We start from the raw sequence: 21,181 nt of genomic DNA, 5'->3' as shown, positions 1-21,181 counted from the left end.
TGACACGTAGGTCGTTGCTAAGGTCAACAATGACACGCTTCTTACGTTTATTGTTTAGTTAAGAATTTCAAAGATACGCACAAGACAGGCAAACAACCAGAGAAATGTGCGAAAAACTTGACAACCCTCTGATACAGCCTTCTCGTTTAGATGAGGGTTCTATTTGTATTAATTCCGAGCAGAGCAAAGACAACTGCCCATGCTCGTCATTAAACTATGTAAGTAGATGGATGTTAACTACATGAGCCAAAAACAAACAAAACATCTTGAGAGTAATATATAAATACATGGCGTTTCGGACAGATAGTTCCAGACATCGGAAAACGACAGACTTCTCTCATTTTTCTATGAGGGGCTTCGGTCGAACTGTTACATATATTAACCCTTTTCACGAAACTCTACTTTTCTTTCTTGTTCAAGTGATATTGGCTCTTGTCAAAATATTATTATAAGCTTAAGGGGAATACCTCGGGAGCGTTCTGCATATTAAATACAAGGTGGTAACAACTGGTTTCCACAGCCTGTAGAGATTCTGTTCAAAGTATAATTCTTTCATTCTTACACCAAAATTAAACCTCCAGATATAGAATTCACTTATGTGTCGATCTAACAACCAACTAACCAGACTACCTGCATATATAACTATTTATTCTCACTTTCTCTTTCTATGTGTTTGTGTATATGTGTGCGCGCTCGCGCCCACACGCACATTCACACGTGTGTGTGTGTCTTTTGGTCCACCTCCAAAAACATCATCTAAATATGGTTAGTAGGTCAGTAGTTGTCCCTCAGTATCAATCTTTCTCTCCCCCGCCATCTATCTAACGTTAAGCTGAAATCTTCACTCTATCTGCAAAACGTGCCAACAGGAAGTTTCCGTGCGATCATTCGTCCTGCTAGATACAGCAGCCAAAATTCTCCTAAATCAGTCAGCTGTCCTATATATAAAACTACGTTGCATGCATATTGCAGTGCTAAATACATAATGACTGAGAAAAAAGACAGGATGATCATATCTGGTGAGTTTTTGATCGTATGGCTGCCTTAAAAAGACCAGCTGGGCTGTTTAGATTACTGTGAGAGCCTTACGTAGACGAAATGCTGGAAATAACAGTCAAATCTCCTTCGATTCATGTCCTTTAAAATTCATTAGATAATGTATTCTGGAAAAAAAGATGGGATGCTCACAGCTGAAATGCCTTAGATAATAACTACTTGATTAGAGTTAATCCTGGGCTAAGCGTCATCTCCCTTGTTTACACAGCCTAAAGGGAATTAATAAGGCCAGTTATGTAGACAGTCGCTAAGCTCTACATTTGGAGATCACTGAGCAGCGTGTCAAAGGTGACAGTGAGCATGTTGGGGTCACAGAACTGAGTATTAGTTAATGTACAACAGTGGTGACAGAAATAGGTTACACAGAGGTTATAGGGGCACATTATATCAGAGGTTAGTGCAGAATGTCTGAGGTTAAAATACAGTTTGTGTATAATACAGAGGTCGTGGTGCCATATTAAAAAGTAACGGTATAGTATGTCAGAGGTTACTGCTCAAAGTCAGAAGTATGTTGAATAGAATGTAGTAGTGGTGCGGGGTTCCATAGGTCATAGTACAGTGTGTTAAATGTTACAACCATACAGTGTGTTGAATTCCCTACTATAGTAGTTCAGAGTCTTAACTCCGTCTATCCAAAGCTTTTGATGCCTGAGAGGGTACTGGCTTTTCCAACGCCTTAGCCTCGCCATCGCCGCGAGCGTGTTGGCTAGCTTCAGTGGGTTCCGTTGAACTTTTTAGAGTGCAGCCAAGTGAGGCACTTAATGCTACATTGATGCTTTTTTTCTTTCTTCTTTATGTTTTGTTTTTCTTTTGTAAAATATATTCCTTATCACTGAATTAGCTATTTTGAATGATGTAAGTTTCCAGACTTTTGGCTCGTTTCATACAAAGCTTTCCTTTCGTAAGTTCCATGGTTACTCAGGTGGTTGAAAGGAAAAAAAAAATTAGAAATGTGTATCATACATAGTGCATTCGAGGGAAATGTCCTGTGTATCACGTGATGCACAGGGCAGGCAAAAAGTTAAAGAACGGTATGTCAAGGGTTATAGTTCAGTGGGAAAAGGTCAAGGGTTATAGTTCAGTTGGAAGAGGTCACATTATAAAAACCATGGACTGAATCTTCAGATTGCTGTACTACGAAATAACTATTTGTAGCCACGGCATTTAACTATCTCTAAACTTAACAATAAACAGGCAATATGCGACGGTATGAATAGAGGCTTGTAAACAGTGGGAGCACTGTATGACTGGCGAGTGTTTCATAATCAGTCAGTGTGAATTAAAATTCTTGAATTGTCAGGAAGTCATTGCTCTGATGATTCATATGTAAATATCCAGGTTTTTGAGTAACATCACAACTGATACATGCAAGAATAAGTGTGCATGCGCATGTGTGTGTGTATGTGTGTTTTTTTTTTGTGTGTGATTGTGTGTGTGTGTGTGCGCACTCAAGTGTGAATATACTATCATGGACATGTGTGCCAGTATATTTATATGTTGCAATATATTTACATATGTGTCTAGGCATAATTGATCGTATAGTCGTGTGTGTGTGTGAGAGAGAGAGAGTTTATTTGTATATGTGTGTCTAGGCATAATTGACAGACAGAATGTTTTTGTAAGTTGAAAGTCACCCCCACCACTATCACCACAGTGGCATACTAATCATTTCACCCTCCTCTCTTTCTTTCTTTATCAATCACTCCTGCTCTCTCATTTTATTCCTCACCACCACCCATCTACCCACCACACTCTTGTACTCACAAAAATCTGTCTAGAAGTTGTCAGTCTATGAAAGGTACAGCCATCAAGTTGTTTTTAACGAGCAATTTTCATTAAAGCTTTACCGCTTTGTCTATGGTTATTACTGTGTCAGCTAATTAGATATGAAACCAATGATATGTCAACCTACAAATACATTTTTAGGATTACATATGTGTGTGTGTGTGTGTGTGTACATAACACTTATATAGCAAACATAACATATAGATATCATTGTCATCATCATCATCGTCGTTGTTATCATCATCATTTTGCATTAGTCTTCCATAGGTTGGATGGTTTTACAGGATCCAATGAATTGGAAGATAGTCGCCACAGTTTTGGTAAGATTTCTGCAGCATGATGCCCTCTCAAATAGCAAACACTTTACAGAGTGAACTGGGAGCTCTTTTTTTTTTTTCCTCTCCTTCTGTTCATGGCACCAGCACCAGTGATGTCGCCTTACAACTAAAACGGAAATATGAGGGAAACGGTGTTGTGAGAAGGTGGTCGTAGAGAGAGTAACAGAGTAGATAATATATTCTTTTCTACTCTAGGCACAAGGCCCGAAATTTTGGAGGAGTGGGGGGGGGGGCAGTCAATTAGATCGACACAACTGGTACTTAATTTATCGACCCCAAAAGGATGAAAATCAAAGTCGGCCTCGGTGAAATTTGAACTCAGAACGTAAAGACAGACGAAATACCGCTAAGCATTTCGACCGGCGTGCTAACGATTCTGCCAGCTCGCCACCTTGAGTAGATACTATACTGAGAGAGGAAATATGGAAGGGGCAGGAGAAAGAGGTAGAAGCGGGAGAGAAAGAAAGTACTTTTCTCTTGTGTGTTTACGTATTTTTCCCTCGCTGGTGATTCCCTGTACATCATAAGTATTTTTTATTTGTATATATATATACAAAGTTAAAAGAAGAAAATGGAGATAAGGAAGTTAACAATTATTTATTATTAGCAAATTGGTCATCTTCGCTTCTTACAGCTGTTTCAATTAATACTCAATAATCTAATTACAAATTTGTACATTAAATTTGCATTTAATCCTTGTAAGTGGATTTGGTAGACGGAAACTGAAAGAAGCCTGTCGTGTATATGTACATATATATGTGTGTGTTTGTCCCCCCAACATCGCTTGACAACCAATGCTGGTGTGTTTCCGTCCCCGTAACTTAACAGTTCGGCAAAAGAGACCAATAGAATAAGTACTAGGCTTACAAAGAATAAGTCCTGGTGTCGATTTGCTCGACTAAAGGCAGTGCTCCAGCATGGCCACAATCAAATGACTGAAACAAGTAAAAGAGAGTATATATATATATATATATATATATATATATATGGGAGAATGTACGAAAAAACAACAACAGACGAGGACAGGTGGTGTAAACAACAAAAGGATGTATTAGTATGACGCTTGGGAATACGGAAAGTCTTTAATGTTTCGAGCTACGCTCTTCAACAGAAAGAATACGGAGACAAGGAGAAAAACACGGAGAAAAAAAATTGAATAGTGTCCAGTCAACGGTCAATCACGTTGGGTTGGCAACTAAGTTCCTGCCGTTTTTTTAAATTTTGGAATTTATCGCTTTTTTAAATTTTGGAATCTATTTCTTTCGAGAATTCTATTTTTGAATCATTTTGGAATCTATTTTTTTTTTTTCTAGTTAATTTTAGTTAATTTTTATTTATTTTCAGATCATTAAAATGGAATGTCAAGTTAAGAAAAACGAGTATTTTCGACACCTCCTTCTTTTTGCTTTTAATCAAAGTTCTAAGGCCGCAAAAGCTGCTCACAACATTTGTGCTGTGTATGGAGAGGGTACCATAGCTGAAAGAACCACTCATGATTGGTATGCCATGTTCAAAAATGGAAAATTTGACCTCAAAGACACACCTCGTTCTGGCCATCCAGTTGAGTTCAATGAAGAGCGATTAAACCAACTTTTGCATGAAAATTCTCGTTAAACGACAAGGGAACTGGCAGAGAAATTGGAATGCTCCCACACTGTTATAGAGAACCATCTTCACTCGATGGGGAATGTTCAGAAGTATGGAGCATGGGTTCCGCATGCTTTAAGTGACAACAACAAAAATCAACGAGCCACACACTCCGCTGGTTTGCTTGCTCGTCGCCGCTCAATTCATGGACACAAGCAGTGATTTCTTTACCAAATCATTTCTGGTAATGAAAAATGGTGCCTGTACATCAATATGAAGCAGCGTAAGGAATGGCTTAGCTCCGGTAAACAAGCAACACCACGCGTGAAATAAGATCTTCATCCGCGTAAGACGATATTGTGTGTATGGTGGGACTGGGAAAGGATTATCCATTACGACTTGCTTGAACGGAACCAAACGGTTAACACGGAACTCTATGTTCAACAGATGGAACGACTCAGCATGGCTATTCAAGAGAAAAGACCTAATCGTCAGCATGGAGTTCTTCTGATGCACGACAACGCCCGCCCTCATATCGCTAGTATGACCAAAGAAGCCATTCAATCGCATGGCTGGGAAGTGCTGCCACACCCGCCGTACTCTCCTGATTTGGCACCAACGGATTTCCACTTCTTTTGATCTCTTTCAAATGCTATGCAAGGAGTTTCATTCAATACTGATGCAGAATTGAGAGCTTGGTTGGATCAATTTTTCGAGTCAAAATCGGGTAATTTCTACCAATGAGGTATTGAAAATCTTGTTGAATGTTGGGAAGAAGTTGTAAACAACAAGGTTGAATACATTATTGATTAATTAGTTGTTATTTTTTATTAAACCTTAAAAAAAATTTAAATTAAAAAAAACTGTGGGAACTTAGCTGCCAACCCAATATATATATATGTGTGTGTGTAGAGAGAGAGAGAGAAGGGGGAAAGGGAGACAGAGAGAGATAGAGAGATGCTTATAGCAGAGAATCCTGAGACTGCACCAAAATCTTTGACAAGTTTCTCCAATCACACACTAATATGAAGGTTTACTTTATCTTGAACAATGCTCTTTCCACATGAGTCCCCTGGGAGAATGGTGTTTTGCAGTTACATCTGTAACTGTGCCATCTTTATACTTCACATACTTTGCAGCCATATTTTGATCATGCGTTTCTGGTGATCCAGGTATCTATTTCTCTGCTGCTACTGCTGCTCAACATGTAATTTAATTGGCATAATTTCAAAGCTAAATCAAAGGTGCTTATAATGCCCACGGGCATATGGCGTAGTGTTTAAGAGCACGGGCTGCTAACCCCAAGATTCTGAGTTCAATTCCAGGCAGTGACCTGAATAACAATAATAATAATAATAATGATAATAATAATAATAATAACAATAACATAATAATAATAATAACAGTGGGGAACAAACACAGACATGAAGACACACACACACACACTTAGATATATATATGTATATACAATGGGATTCTTTCGGTTTCCATCTACCAAATTCATTCGCAAGGCTTTGGTCGGCCTGAAACTATAGTGGAAGACATTTGTACAAGGTGCCACGCTGTGGGACTGAACCTGGAACCATGCAGTAGAGAAGTAAACTTCTTACCCCAATAGCCATTCCTGCACCTGATACACACATGCACACAAACACACACAAGCACACATACACATTTATATATACCGTTGAAAGGCTAAATTAAGACTCATATATATATTATTAATGAAAATCCTAATTTCAAGCAATAAGCAAAAATGTATATATTTTTTAACGCCAAATGCAGACTTCTTCCACAAGGCTGCACTTAACAACCCCAAAGGCGGCCTGTTCTTCATCCTAACTCCCCACTGTCTTCTAACCACCCCACCCCCACCCCACTGCCAGAATTGTATCGCTCTTTTTCTTTCTAACCTCCCCCATGTCTTTGTTTTTTTTTTCCCCACCCAACAAACTCAATCTTAAAATCATTAAAACCGATTATTAAGCGCATCAAAGTCACCTCGTTTGTCCCAATCCATCTCAACTTCGGACAGCTTGAAAAAGCTACAGGCGTTATTACCTCATTACTCATATGTAATACCTTGTTGCTGGAAACTAGCCAAGGACATTAGCATAACAAGAAGAATATCAAATAAACCAGTGTAAATATGATTTCAGAATGAAGTGACTATTGTTTTGTTGTGTTTGTGGAACTTCCTTTGTTAGTGCTAGCTGTTGTGATGTGTTGATAGAAAACTATCTTGGTTGCTATTTTTACGTCTTAAGAAGGAGATATAAATATTCTCAAACTTACTGTGTTGAAATTAAACCACAAATACCATTATAAATTACTTGTTCTAACTTGTCCTCCAGCTTTGTCTTTTGATAACAAAATTTCATTGTGGCTAGTTAAGAAAAGTTGACAGCAGTTGCTGCTGCTGCTGCTGTTGTTGCTGTTTTTTTTAGCCCTAAGTCAGTCCAGATTCAGCAGACCTGTGATCAAAGACATTCTTTCATTTCAGACCGAAATCTGGGATGACATAATTTAATGTGTTTTCCCCCTTTTAAGCCAGTAGGGTGTACTTTAAATGACATTTAGATGTTTCCAGTAGTTCAAGCAACCAGTGCTGATTTTGTAACCATTGTAATTGCTGCTGCTGCTACTGCTGCTGCTTCTATCAGTCAGCTCTGCAAGAATAAACACCATGATAGACATGAAGGTAGCCAGTCACATATTTTCAGAACAATGTACGAATCCAGCTTTCAGAATGCACAATGCCTCATTTATGATCTAGGATCACAGAGTTCTGTTCGCACTACTCCATAGTGGTCAGTCATGCAGAGTGTTTGGCAGCAGCCAGTGGTATGGAATGCTCTCTTATGTTAGTTCTGTGGTGTCCAGTGTTCTACTGTGGTCAGTTTTTGTTGTGCGTAAAGTGATAACTGCGAAGTTCTGTATAAAGAGTAACATGGTTGTTGCATAGATATGTTGTTGTTGTTGTTGTTGAGGAAAATGACACATTGTACAGAAGTGGATAATTGATTGGATAGGAGGAGGCCATAGCATTTGCTTCCTATGTATGTCTGCTTCTTTCTGCACAAAGAACTTAGAGTGCAGTGTTTGTGTAGAGTCCAGTAGTGGGGGTATCATCAGGCAGTAGATATACAGGGTGATTCAAAAGTCACTATACATAGGAACAATTTATCTTTTTTATAAGAAACAGTTTATAAAAACAGTTTTTTTTTTGTTTAACAGGCTCTATATGGTTGCCATTGTTTTGAATACACTTTGCAATACGTTTACCCCACTCATTGTGAACTCTTAATACCACATTTGGTGATAAGTGTGCAAGGGACTTAGTGATGCGTTCCTTCAAATGCTTTGTCTTTTATCTTTCAGTGATACACCGTACCTTTCAAATGCCCCCAAAGATAGAAATCAAGAGGGTTCAGATCAGGGGATCTTGAGGATCTTATAAACTAACTCTTATAAAAAAAATTAATTTTTCCTTTGTATGGAGACTTTTGAATCACCCTGTATATTGTCAAACCCTGTATGTTGTCAAACAGTGGAAATGTGTAGTGTAGAGTGCTGGCAATTATATCTTGGGTGGAGTAATGTTAGGCAGTGGGTATATTTTGTGGTGGGTGTTGTGTAAAAGTGAGGGATAAATCTCACCTGAGATTGGATACCAGTTTATATATATTATGTCCATATTTCCTCCCAAGGTCCTACACTAACCGCTATGCATAGTCTTTTCTCTACAAAACATTGGTTCTTTAGATTTCCCTCCTTGCACATATTTTTCTTGAACTTGTCATCAGCTTGCAACAATTAGAGGAAAACATTAACCATTGTCAATCTGAAGAAAGACACTAACTATGGCTGCTGTCCCTTCCTCCAGAACAATCCTGTAAAACAGAAAAAAGAAAACAGAGAAAAATTCCAGATAATCTGGAACCTGTTCCTTCATGGTTTGCTGAACTGAGTTAATTAGTCTTGATTAATTAAAGCTGTTGTGTTTATACAATATGTTAACACTTACATCCTTGTATCTTTTTATATAGTGTTGTTGTTGTTGTTGCTACTGCTGCTGTTGTCGTCGTCGTTGTCATCGTCATCATCATTGTCCTTGTTGTTGCTGTCGTTTAACCCTACTAAATAATAACTTTATTTTATCTAGATTATTTGTGTAACTTTTGCACCAGCCCCAATAAATGAGCTTCAGCATGTATTTCAGTGTAAGGGACACTCGTTGTACCATATACAAAATCATCAGCTGTTCAGAGCTTATATATTTTCTGGCTCCAAAGCCTACATTTTGAGATGCAGTTTTATATATTATAAATATGTGGTAGGCCTGAGAAATCACCAGAAGCTGAGCATTTGCAGATATATTTTTGAGGATTAGTTTCTCTGTTATTAACGTTTTTTTTTTTTATATGAAACCACCTGAGGCCACTCTTGGTTCCATAACATAAACTTCCTCTGTTTTAACCCTTTTGTTACCATATTTCTGTTGAGATGCTCTGCTTTTCTTTCAATTAATTTAAAATATAACAAAGAATTTAGTAAAATAACTTAGTTATCAATTCAGCTAGTGTTAGGAACATTAATTGTGACTAAGGTTTGGTGGAAGATTTTAATTCAAAACTTATGAAAACAAGACATTTGTACTACAGAGCCAGAGCCGGTTTCTGCCGGGTTGGTAAGGAAAGGGTTAAAGTAATCTAAATTAAAACTCTGCTTCAAAATTTCTTACTAATTTATATTCTATATTTCAGCTTAATTATGACAATGTTATTTTACTAAATTCCTTATTGTCTCCAAAATTAATTGAAACAAGGACAATGTGTTTCAACAGAAATATGGTAACAAAAGGGTTAATGAGTAGACACGGTTAAGGGTCGTGACTGTATTTCTAAGAAATATTGGAAGCGAGATTATGCTTTAAAATTGCTAACCCCATGTTTGATCTAATATCCTGTCATAACAACATGATGAATACAACAACAATGACAGACTTTGATATAAACGCATTTGATCCTGTCTGATGCACTGAAAATGGTGTTTCTTTAATTCCAGGTCAGCAAAGAGCAGGAGTATTGCAAAAATATAAAAGATGACTCACCAAAACAAACAGTATGAGTCCAAATTTCATTTCCCCAAACATCCAACCTCATTGTAATGTTGTGCAATCATATTTACAAATGTGATTTTTGTCTATTTTATAATGTATAGTATAACGTCTACCACTGGGATTTTACTGTGTATAAAATCACTTTTGATGTATGTATAAATTCATGATGATGATGATGATGACGATCATCATCATCTTGGCGTCATCATCATTGCTGTTGGCATCAGCAACATCATCATCATCATTATCATTGTTTTAACTTTCACTTTTCCATGCTTGTCAGACACAATTCATTAAGGTAGACTTTCTATGGCTGGATGCCCTTTCTGTTACCAATCCTCACCTGTTTTCAAGCAGGGTAATATTTCCCCAAGGCTGGAAAATGATTTCATAGAAGCTTGTTTGATGGTGATGCTCAATTATAATTATTGTACAATGTCCAGAAAAGGAGACGCAAACACATACACACACATGCGTGCACACACACACACACACATACACATACACAAATATTACTTGGAAATAGGAGAGGGTGAACAATAGGAAGGGTAGCTGGACATACCTTTTGCTATTGTAACATTATGGTGAAGTTGCTTTTGTTGGGAGCTGTAATGAAGGTGGTAGCTGTGGTGGGGGTTATGATGGTAATGGTGGTGGTGGTGGTGGTGATAGTGGTAGTTGTGGTGGTGGTGGTGGTGGCAGTAAGTAAATACCAGATCAGTGATACAGTTAGATATAAATGTATTTGATTCTGACTGATTCTGCCAACATGGTGTTTTCTTCATTTCAGGTCGGCAGAGAGATAGAGGATTGCAAAAATGTGACAGTTGACACGCCTAAGAAAACGGTATGAGAAAACCAAATTTCATTTGCTTACGTTCTAACTTATCATTCTGTCTGTTTGTCACTTATTCACTTCTGTGCTTTGAATGTTATATACAATGTATAACACAGTGTTTATTACTGTGGGGCTTTTTTAGCAGTGGTGGTGATGGTGGTGGTGGTGGTGATGTTGGTAGTTGTGAAGGTAGTGGTGGTGGTGGTGGTTGTGGTGGCTGTGGTTGTGGTGATGGTGGTGGTTGTGGTGGTGTTGCTGATGCTTATGATGGTGGTAGAGTTTGGTAAAAAAAAAGGACTGTCCCTCTCACATGTGGTGAGGAAGATGGTGATGGTGGGGATAGCTATGATAATGATGATAATGGTGGTGGTGGTGGTAGGTGGTGGTGGTCATAATGATGAGGAAGATGGAGATGGTGGCAGTGATGGTGGTGGTGCCTATGATGATGATGATGACGATGTTGATAACGGTGGTGGTGGTGGTGGCGGTGGTGGTCATAATGATGAGGAAGATGGAGATGGTGGTGGTGCCTATGATGATGATGATGATGACGATGTTGATAATGATGGTGGTGGTGGTGGTGGCTATGATGATGACAATGATGATGATGATGGTATAATGATCACTGCTCCTCTATACAATCTCCACCTGTTGCAGACTCGCAGAAAATCAAAGAAACGAAAGGATTTGGTGGGGGAGTGCCTCCAGTACCCAGCTCAGGTAGGAAGAATCCTTTATTTCATACTTCATGACTAGTGATCATTTGCAGTCAAAATACTTGTATGTATGTGTGTGTGTGTGTGTGTGTGCATGCATGCATGTATGTTTATTCAACTGTGTATATAATATATATGACTGGTATTTTGTTAACCTTGGCAAGATTGAACTCAACAATAGTAGTTTTTCTCGTCACATTTTGTCACTAAGGGCTAATTCATAAAAGTGATTTCTAACATTGATATGGGGTCACAAATTAGAGAGTTCTGTAAAGTCACCTATATTCTGATACGGCATGTAAAATACACCATTTCGAGCATGGCCGTTGCCAGTACCGCTTGACTGACCTTCGTGCCGGTGGCACGTAAAAGCACCCACTACACTCTTGGAGTGGTTGGCGTTAGGAAGGGCATCCAGCTGTAGAAACTCTGCCAAATCAGATTGGAGCCTTGTGTAGCCATCTGGTTCACCAGTCCCCAGTCAAATCGTCCAACCCATGCCAGCATGGAAAGCGGACGTTAAACGATGATGATGATGATGATAATGATGATGATGATATGCGTCTTTTTATCATTTGTTCAGCCACCGACACCATGCTTTTTAAAGAAATTCCAGGACTACTATAAGACAGATGTAGGTCTCCGCAGGAGACACTATGGTATTTCATACGATCCGGAACGCTACTTCACTGAAAAGATGTGGCACTGTAAAGTGGTGAAAAACCCTTACCCTTTAGAAGAACTGATCAGCCCACACATGAAAACACAGTTCCAAGAAATATGTGATAATTTTAAAGAAAACCTGTACATGAGCAAAAAACATGCAAGCGTTGGAAAAAAGTCACAGTGGCACATTTACGCCCCAGAGGATGTTGAGCAATTGAGACATGGGAAAACCGTTGAACCTGGTAAGGCTTGTTGACTGGCTTTCAGTTTCTCTTTCATCCTGTTGTTGTTCTTGTTCTTGTTACTCTTTTACTCTTTTACTTGTTTCAGTCATTTGACTGTGGCCATGCTGGAGCACTGCCTTTAGTCGAACAAATCAACCCCGGGACTTATTCTTTGTAAGCCTGGTACTTATTCTATCGGTCACTATTGCCAAACCGCTAAGTTACGGGGGACTTAAACACACCACCATTGGTTGTCAAGTGATGCTGGGGGGACAAACACAGACACTCAAACATATACACACACATACATATATATATACATATATACGACGGGCTTCTTTCAGTTTCCGTCTACCAAATCCACTCACAAAGCTTTGGTCGGACCAAGGCTAAAGTAGAAGACACTTGCCCAAGGTGCCACGCAGTGGGACTGAACCCGGAACCATGTGGTTTGTAAGGAAGCTACTTACCACACAGCCACTCCTACTTAATTTTTATTGTTACTTACGTCATATGTAAACAAACATAAGTTTGATTTTGGACCATTGTATTATTTCTTTCTTTCTTCCTTTCTTTCGTTCTTTCTTCCTTCCTTCCTTTTTTCCTTACTTTCTTTCTTTCTTTCTTTTTCCTCTTTCCCTCTCTCCCCTTCTTTCTTTCTTTCTTTCTTTCTTTCTTTCTTCCTTCCTTTCTTCTTTTCTTTCTTCCTTTCTTTCTTTCTTTGTTTCTTCCTTTCTTTCTTTCTTTCTTTCTTTTTTTTTCTTTCTTTCTCTCTTTCTTTCTACAGACGGGGATGTTGGGAAAGTGGTCAACCCCCCTTATTCCCAGGCCGAACTGAGAGAACAGGACGATAAGTACCACCACCTGTACGTGGCATCGCACAAGGACCTCTACCCTGGTGAACACGTGCAGAGGGGTTACAAGCCCCCTTTCAAACCTTCAGCAACATTTGGCGACGATGTAGTCAAGCACTCCGACGGAGCTTTAACAAAGGCCAGCATGAAGTGGGTAGACATGGCGAGGAAGGAGAAGGCCACGCCCCTGATATCCTACGACTTCGAAGAGTTCAACAGGAAAACACATCCCCGGGTAGGGACTACGCTAAACCAGTAAGTAGCATTCGGACTCATTTGAGATCGTTGTTGTTGTTGTTGTTGCTGTTGGTTGAAGGGAGTGAGGCTTTCTGTTACTGATTTGATTCTTCATCATCGTCATCAGAATCTGCCAAAAAAAAAACAAAAAAAAACAGACACGTGTAAAGATATTCGAGCGAGATCGTTGCCAGTGCCGCCGAACTGGCTCCTGTGCAGATGGCACGTAAGATACACCATTTTGAGCGTGGCCGTTGCCAGTATCGCCTGACTGGTCTTCGTGCCGGTGGCACATAAAAGCACCCACTACACTCTCGGAGTGGTTGGCGTTAGGAAGGGCATCCAGCTGTAGAAACTCTGCCAGATCAGATTGGAGCCTGGTGTAGCCATCTGGTTTCACCAGTCCTCAGTCAAATCGTCCAACCCATGCTAGCATGGAAAGTGGACGTTAAACGATGATGATGATGATGATCTGTTTTAGTTGAGAAATGTCATGTTTGAAATTATTTTTCTGCTAAGCTATATGGAATTTATTGAAGCAACGGGACTTGCAGAGAATATCAAATCTATTTTATAATAGATATTTAACATCGTTTCTGGAATTACCATGAAATTTAATTACGTAGTTAAAGGGTTAAGTAAACAAAGCAAATAAATAAACATATTGCGTAGACGTTGCCTTTATTAGGTTGACCTCCTCTTGTACGCAATTGTAGTGTTAATCAAACAAAAGTTGACCCCGGTGAGAGCTGAACTCAGCCTGCATTAACGAGTCAGGAGAATAAAAGACTAACAACATCTAACAGAAAAATTTAATCGTAAACTCCTAAGAACAGTCACAGAAATGTAAGGGAGGTAATTCCTAATTTTTAAATATCTTTTTGCTCTCCCTTTGTAATCTCTTCTGAAACTGTTAAAACATGAGAGATATCTTCCTTATAAAGGCAACAAGTAGCTGCTGAATCGCTTCAGTGCCGGACAAAATACCTTGTTATTCTTGTTCCGACTATTTACACCTGATGAAGGATGGAGGGTATATCAGCCGAAATGTGTTAACAACAAACAAGATGAGGACAAATATCCGTCAATAACATGAAATATTTTGCAGGATTCGAGATGGCAGGAAATTCCCGTATGACCACATTTTTGGTCGACATATAATAGCAACTGATACTGTTGGCACAGTGATCCATGATGGCACTCCATTCCAGTACGGTGACATGAAAGACCATTTTGGTTTCCTGGTTGCACTGCGGAAACATCTGAGTGAGACTGAGTACTCACGCTTGACTAAAGTCCTTATTGCAATGCAGCAGGCTGATGCGGTAAGTATACTTGGTTGTATGCAATATTTCTATACACAGTTAAATAACATTGCCCATACATTATTTACATTTGACGGAAATTTGTCCTCATATATATATATATATATATATATATATATATTTTTTTTTTTAAAGTTTCAGCTTAGAGCTGCGGCCATATATATATATATATATATATATATATATATATATATATATATACACACTCTCTGAGTGGTTGGCGTTAGGAAGGGCATCCAGCTGTAGAAACTCTGCCAAATTAGATTGGAGCCTGGTGTAGCCATCCGGTTGCACCAGTCCTCAGTCAAATCGTCCAACCCATGCTAGCATGGAAAGCGGACTTAAACGATGATGATGATGATGATGATGATGATATATATATATATAACTTTTATGTAAATATATCAAATTAAAGATTCTACAAGGTATATTACAATAGCCAATACCAAGTGGAATCTCACATTTTATCTCTCATGTTTCTCCCTCTTTTAATTTCTTCTTTGTGATATAATTCTTGGGAAAGAATACATTTGCGGCTGAAGATAGCTTTATACTATCAATTATATACCAATAATGATGCAACAACTATAAAGCTTGAAACACATGTACCGCGGAATCCTTTGTGTTTTGTTTTTATTTTTACATTTCCAATTTATATATATATATATATATATATATATATATATATATATATATATATATATATATATATATATATATGTATATATATATATATTGGCATTAGGAAAGACATCCAGCTGTAGAAACCTTGTCAAAGCAGACACTGGAACATGATGCAGTGCTTGGCCCCATCAAATCTTGTCAAACTGTCCAGATGTTAAATGATGAAAATGATGACGATGATGACATATTATATATATATATATATATATATATATATATATATATATATGTGCATGTGCATATACTCATGCATATACTCATGCACACACACACACACACACACACACACACACATACACGCATCTATATATATAATGCTTATTATTTCTGTACACAGGAGAAAACTGGTTATCTGAGCACTGATGAAGCGATGAGAATAATGTTGGAGCAGGAATTTCCAATCAATGTGGAAGGGTTAAGGGCATTTCTAGAGATGTGGAATGATGAAAATGGTGGTGTCAACTACCATCTGTTAATAAACTCCCTCAACTGGAAAAGCCCTTTGCCATGTTCACATATGTTGCCATTGGATAGACGTAAGCTGATTTTACTTGCTGATGTTGCTGTTATTTAACCCCAGGTCATCCTTGAATCAAGCAAACCTATGACCAAATGTGTTTTAGTCATCATTATCCCATTGTTGTTGTTCATAACACAGTGTCTATTCAAAATCATATTATCTTGAATGTGGCCTCATTAAGGCAGCAGGGGTTAATTTGAGGCATATTTGGCTGTTATTCCTACCAGATCAAATCTTATGTAGAGGTTTCCCCACCAGCCGAACACGTGGTCACCAGAGTCATTGTTCTGTAGAGACCATAACACCAATCATACAAAACATTCTGACATGCAGTGGTTGACTGTCTGTAGTGCAGTGCTTCCTGTACAAGCCGTTTGTGTTGTTTAGCCCTAGGTCAAGTAGGCCCTTGATTAAAAGGTCCTCCAGTCATGGTCATCTGTCTCCATAAGGGTATGCAGTGCTGGATTAACCCATTAAGCAAAATAAACATGTGCTTAGGGCATCAAGGGACCAGAGCACCACAGAAATGAAAAATGGTTTACGGCACAAAAGAAATCACTTTAACCTTGTTAAAATAATATTCACAATGCTTTGGTAGCACGTAAGAGCACCCACTACACTCTCGGAGTGGTTGGCATTAGGAAGGGCATCCAGCTGTAGAAACTCTGCCAAATCAGATTGGTGCCTGGTGTAGCCATCTGGTTTCACCAGTCCTCAGTCAAATCGTCCAACCCATGCTAGCATGGAAAGCGGACGTTAAACGACGACGATGATGATGATGATGATGATGATCTCTACTAAGTATAGAAGCAATTTTTAAAAAAACGAAGGAGGAAGCTTTTCAAATATAAATAAAATGGAAGCATGTAAAAATAAACCTTATTTCCCATCTTACTGTTAGTTTTGTTTCAGTTTGAAAAATAAAAATTCATTTTATGGTTTATTATCATTTACATTTTGAATTATTTTTGTTTACATTTTGAACCATTTACATATGACTTGAGGGCACCAAAACCTTTTAAGTGCTTAGGGCCTCTAGAGGTTTTAATTTGGCCCTGAGGGTATGTAAGGATAAATTATCCAGTGTGTCCTTTCTTGTTTTTTCAAGTGATAGAGGTGGTATAAGGGAATATCTGGCTGCTATTTCTAGCAGATCTAGTGAACCTTGTACAGATGCTCTCGTTGGCTTTTGTGCCTCTCACTATTTCTGGATTTACAACAGAGGTGAGTAAGGTGGGTGGTAAGAATAAGGGTGAAGGGTAGTGTTAGTGATGATGCTGGAATGATGATGATGATGTTGATGAGATTATGATGGGGATATGACAATAAGGATGACAGTGATAATGATTCTCCTCTTCCACAACCTTGCCTGAACTTGTACCTCGGAGCGTAACTTTCTAGGTGCAATCCCATGGTCATTCGTGACCGAAGGGGGTCTCCTCATATTGTGATGATGATGGTAGTGATGATGTTGTGCTGATAGTGATAATGATGATGATGTTGATGTTATTTCTGCTACTGGTTGTGATTGGTGATGACATTAATAATGGGAATGGTGATGACAAGTAACTATAGTTACATAAAAAAAAAATACACTACTTTCAGTTTCACTTTTGTTCAATTTTAAGTTAGCCAGCTTGGAGAGAAGCAGGAGGAGAGTTTAAAGAGCAAGGTGAAGGAAGATAAGACAAAATTCCGTTTTCAGAAGAGTAGTAGCACGATTAATTCCGTTTTTGATGCCAATGGAGTGACCAAAAGTAAGTTTAAAACTCTGTCATATTTAATATTCAACATCACATACAATCAACCATTACACATTAGATTGTCAGTTTGTTTTTTTCAGCACTGTGTATTGCCAATCAACAAAGGCCTTTCTCTTCTTTATGAGATGTAATGTCTTAAGATAAGTCTTCATCACTATGTTTGTGGAGTAATTTGATAATTATACTGCACTATTTGAGTGCGACCGATGCCAGTGCTGCCTGACTGGCTCCCTTGGTGGTATGTAAAAAGCACCATTTGAGCATAATCGATGCCAGTCCCACTGGATTGGCTCCTGTGCCAGTGGCATGTAAAAAGCACCATTTGAACATGGTCGATGCCAGTGCCGCTTGACTGGCTCCTATGATGGTGGTGTGTAAAAAGCACCATTTGAGCACCATTCGAAAATGTTATTGTAGAAATGTACGCAGCACATGTACTATAGCAGTTCTATGCATAGCTTTAAAACTGGGATTGAAAGGCAGGGGCAAATTATGCCTACCTAATCTACAAAAAAATAAAATATTTTACATTTTATGCAAAATAATCAGAGTATCCTTCATAATTTTATTGAATCAGGTGCATAATTTGCCATAAAAGGAAAATATTACTATTGATCTATTTTATTCAGGGCAGGCACTGCTTAGCTTGCCTACCCAGGTGGCATATCCCTGATATATATATATATATATTTGTTCTTTTTTTAAAATTTTTTTTTTTTAGAAGCGTTGAGATGTATTGTAAGATACAGAAATAAATTTATTTCTCAAATGCGTTATAATGCTATAAATAGTGGGATCAGGATAAATTATCCATATAATGCAGAGAAATACGTTGCTGACCAGCCATGAGACTCGAACTCACATCTCTGTGATTACATGTCAAGTGTTTTACCATTAAACCAAACTGTCCAGCAACGAATTCTTCTGCAATTTTAGAACTTGAGTCTCATGGCTGGCCAAAACGTATTTTTCTGCATTATATGGATAATTTATCCTGATCACCCTATTTATAGCATTATCACGCATTTGAGAAATAAATTTATTTCTGTATCTTTTATATATATATATATATATCACATAGTTTTCAGCACCAGAAACATTCTGAGAGTAGAGAATTACATTTTGTGTATCTTAAAATTCTTCTGCAGTGCTTCAGTTACTCTCTTTCTGCTTTACTTTGTAGATTGGCGTTGTTATGGGATTCCAAACTTTCGCGCAGATTTGATTCCTCCAAAGATTCAAAACCTTTCCAACCCAAGAAACTATGCTAACCAGAGCGATGCATTCAATCTGATAAGACCATCTGTTTATGCTGAGTATGGCATGGATTTGGAAATGATGAAACCCAGGACATTAGATGAAGTAAGTCTGAAATGAGAGAAATAACTTACTTTGCTCCCTCTCAAATTCCACTTACGTTGAGTCTGTCTTTCATCTTGCGCAATTTGAATGAATAATTAGCAATCAAATACTTGGGTTCCTATAATTGGCTAAACCTCTAACAGAGTAACAATGGTGTTTCTGCCTTGCTACAGTTAACAATCAAAAACCAGCAAAAGCATATGCACACACACACACACACACACACATAAACACAATGGGCTTTTGCCCAGTTTCCATCTATTAAACTCCCTCACAAGGCATTGGTTAGTCCAAGGCTATAGTAAAAGATACATGTCCAAGGTGCTGTACAATGGGACTGAACCTAAAACTGTGTGGTTACCAAGCTAGCTTCTTAGCCACACAGCCATGCCTGCACCCATATGGTACAATAACCATTATTATACATTTTTATTGTCTACTTAAGCCATATCCTATATTACCATCTATCTGGGCCATATTACCATCTATCTGGGCCATATTACCATCTATCTGGGCCATATTACCATCTATTCAGACCATATTCTATACATGTTTATTGTCTATTTAAATCATATACTCCTTAAGGATAAAGATCTCCTTTGGTCATGAATGACCATGAAAGTGCATCAGGAAACTTCCCCTCTGAAGCACAAGTCCCAGCAAGGTTGTTTATGGAAGACCAGCAGTTGCCCATGCATACCTGTCTCTCCTCTCCAAGTGACTGATGTTATCCAAGGGAAAGGCAAAGGGGCTGATACAGCTTGGCACCTGTGATGTTGCAACTCATTTCTACAGCTGAGTGAAACTGGAGGAATGTGAAATAAAGTGTCTTGCTCAAGAACACAATGTGCAGCCTGGTCTGGGAATCAAACTCACAACCTCACAATTGTAAGCCCCATGCTTTAACCACTGAGCCATGTGCCTTCACTAAATCATATACTATATAGATAATTACTCATTGTTTAACCCTTTCATTACTGTATTTATTTTGAAATGCTCTGTGTTTCTTTTGATTAATTTGAAATATAACAAAGAATTTAGTGAAATAACTTAGTTATCATTAAGCTAGTGTTAGGAACATAAATTCTGACTAAGGTTTGGTGGAAGATTTTAATTCAAAACTTATGAAAACAAAACATTTGTACTACAGAGCCAGAGCCAGTTTCAGTCAGGTTGGTAATGAAAGGGTTAAATAACATACTAAATACATATTATCTGTTGAAACCACAATCTATATTTCCTTTCTCTCTCCTTGAATTTCCCTTCTCAGCTAAAAGATATTTATGGCAGAAGTGGGTTACCAACAGATGAAGAAACATTCCTGAAAATGCATTGTATCGCTACCAATGGCAAACCTGACGAAAAAGTCAGCTTGCACAGCATACAGAAACTATTTCAAAGATCAGGTGCACCTGCCAGGTTGATTAAATAAATGCAGTTATGACATCAGTATGCATTAGAAAGCATGAAATATATTTTGGTGATGTATATATATGTGTGCATACGCGTGTGTGTGCGTTTATGTGCACACACATGACTATGTGTGTATGTGTGTGCAGTAGAGTATATAAGTAATAAAATGTATTCTCACGTGCTGCAATATATTCCTGTATACATATATGTGTGTGTGTGTGTGTGTGTGTGTGTAAAAACAAAGAATTGTTTAAATCTGCCTTTCTGTTTATCTCTATGCATGCATGGATCCTTTTACTTGTTTCAGTCATTTTGACTGTGGCCATGCTGGTGCACCCGCCTTTAGCCGAACAAATTGACCCCAGGACTTATTTTTTGTAAGCTTAGTACTTATTCTATCGGTCTCATTACCGAACTGCTAATTTACCTGGATGTAAACACACTAACATCGGTTGTCAAGCAATGCTGGAGGTGGTGGGGACAAACACAGACACACAAACTTATGCATATATATCTACATATCTCTCTCTCTCTCTCTCTCTCTCTCTCTCTCTCTCTCTCTCTCTCTCTCTCTCTATATATATATATATATATATATATATATATATATATATATATATATATATATATATATACGATGGGCTTCTTTCAGTTTCCGTCTACCGTATCCACTCACAAGGCTTTGGTCGGG

General features: G+C 38.2%; 1 protein-coding gene across 3 annotated transcripts; it reads left to right on the top strand.

The window, feature by feature from the left end:
* On the top strand, positions 1 to 20,718 carry LOC106869937 (EF-hand domain-containing family member B). 3 transcript variants are annotated; one of them, XM_014915873.3, is made up of 11 exons: positions 1 to 218; positions 9,834 to 9,890; positions 10,679 to 10,735; positions 11,384 to 11,446; positions 12,026 to 12,350; positions 13,120 to 13,441; positions 14,532 to 14,748; positions 15,770 to 15,968; positions 17,581 to 17,709; positions 18,899 to 19,077; positions 20,348 to 20,718. In XM_014915873.3, exons 1-11 carry the CDS (start codon positions 105 to 107, stop codon positions 20,507 to 20,509), a joined length of 1,824 nt encoding a protein of 607 aa, XP_014771359.1. In that variant the 5' UTR covers positions 1 to 104; the 3' UTR covers positions 20,510 to 20,718. The 3 variants fall into 3 exon arrangements, with proteins under 3 accessions (XP_014771359.1, XP_014771360.1, XP_089215106.1); XM_014915874.3 differs by lacking the exon at positions 9,834 to 9,890 and having other exon boundaries at positions 3 to 218; XM_089358980.1 differs by lacking the exons at positions 1 to 218; positions 9,834 to 9,890 and adding an exon at positions 4,770 to 5,493.
* The last annotated feature ends 463 nt before the right edge of the window (positions 20,719 to 21,181 follow it).

This window comes from Octopus bimaculoides, chromosome 10, assembly GCF_046866305.1.
Source record: "Octopus bimaculoides isolate indiv1 chromosome 10, ASM4686630v1, whole genome shotgun sequence".
NCBI lineage: Eukaryota > Metazoa > Mollusca > Cephalopoda > Octopoda > Octopodidae > Octopus > Octopus bimaculoides.
This window is presented reverse-complemented; position numbering and strand designations above follow the sequence as displayed.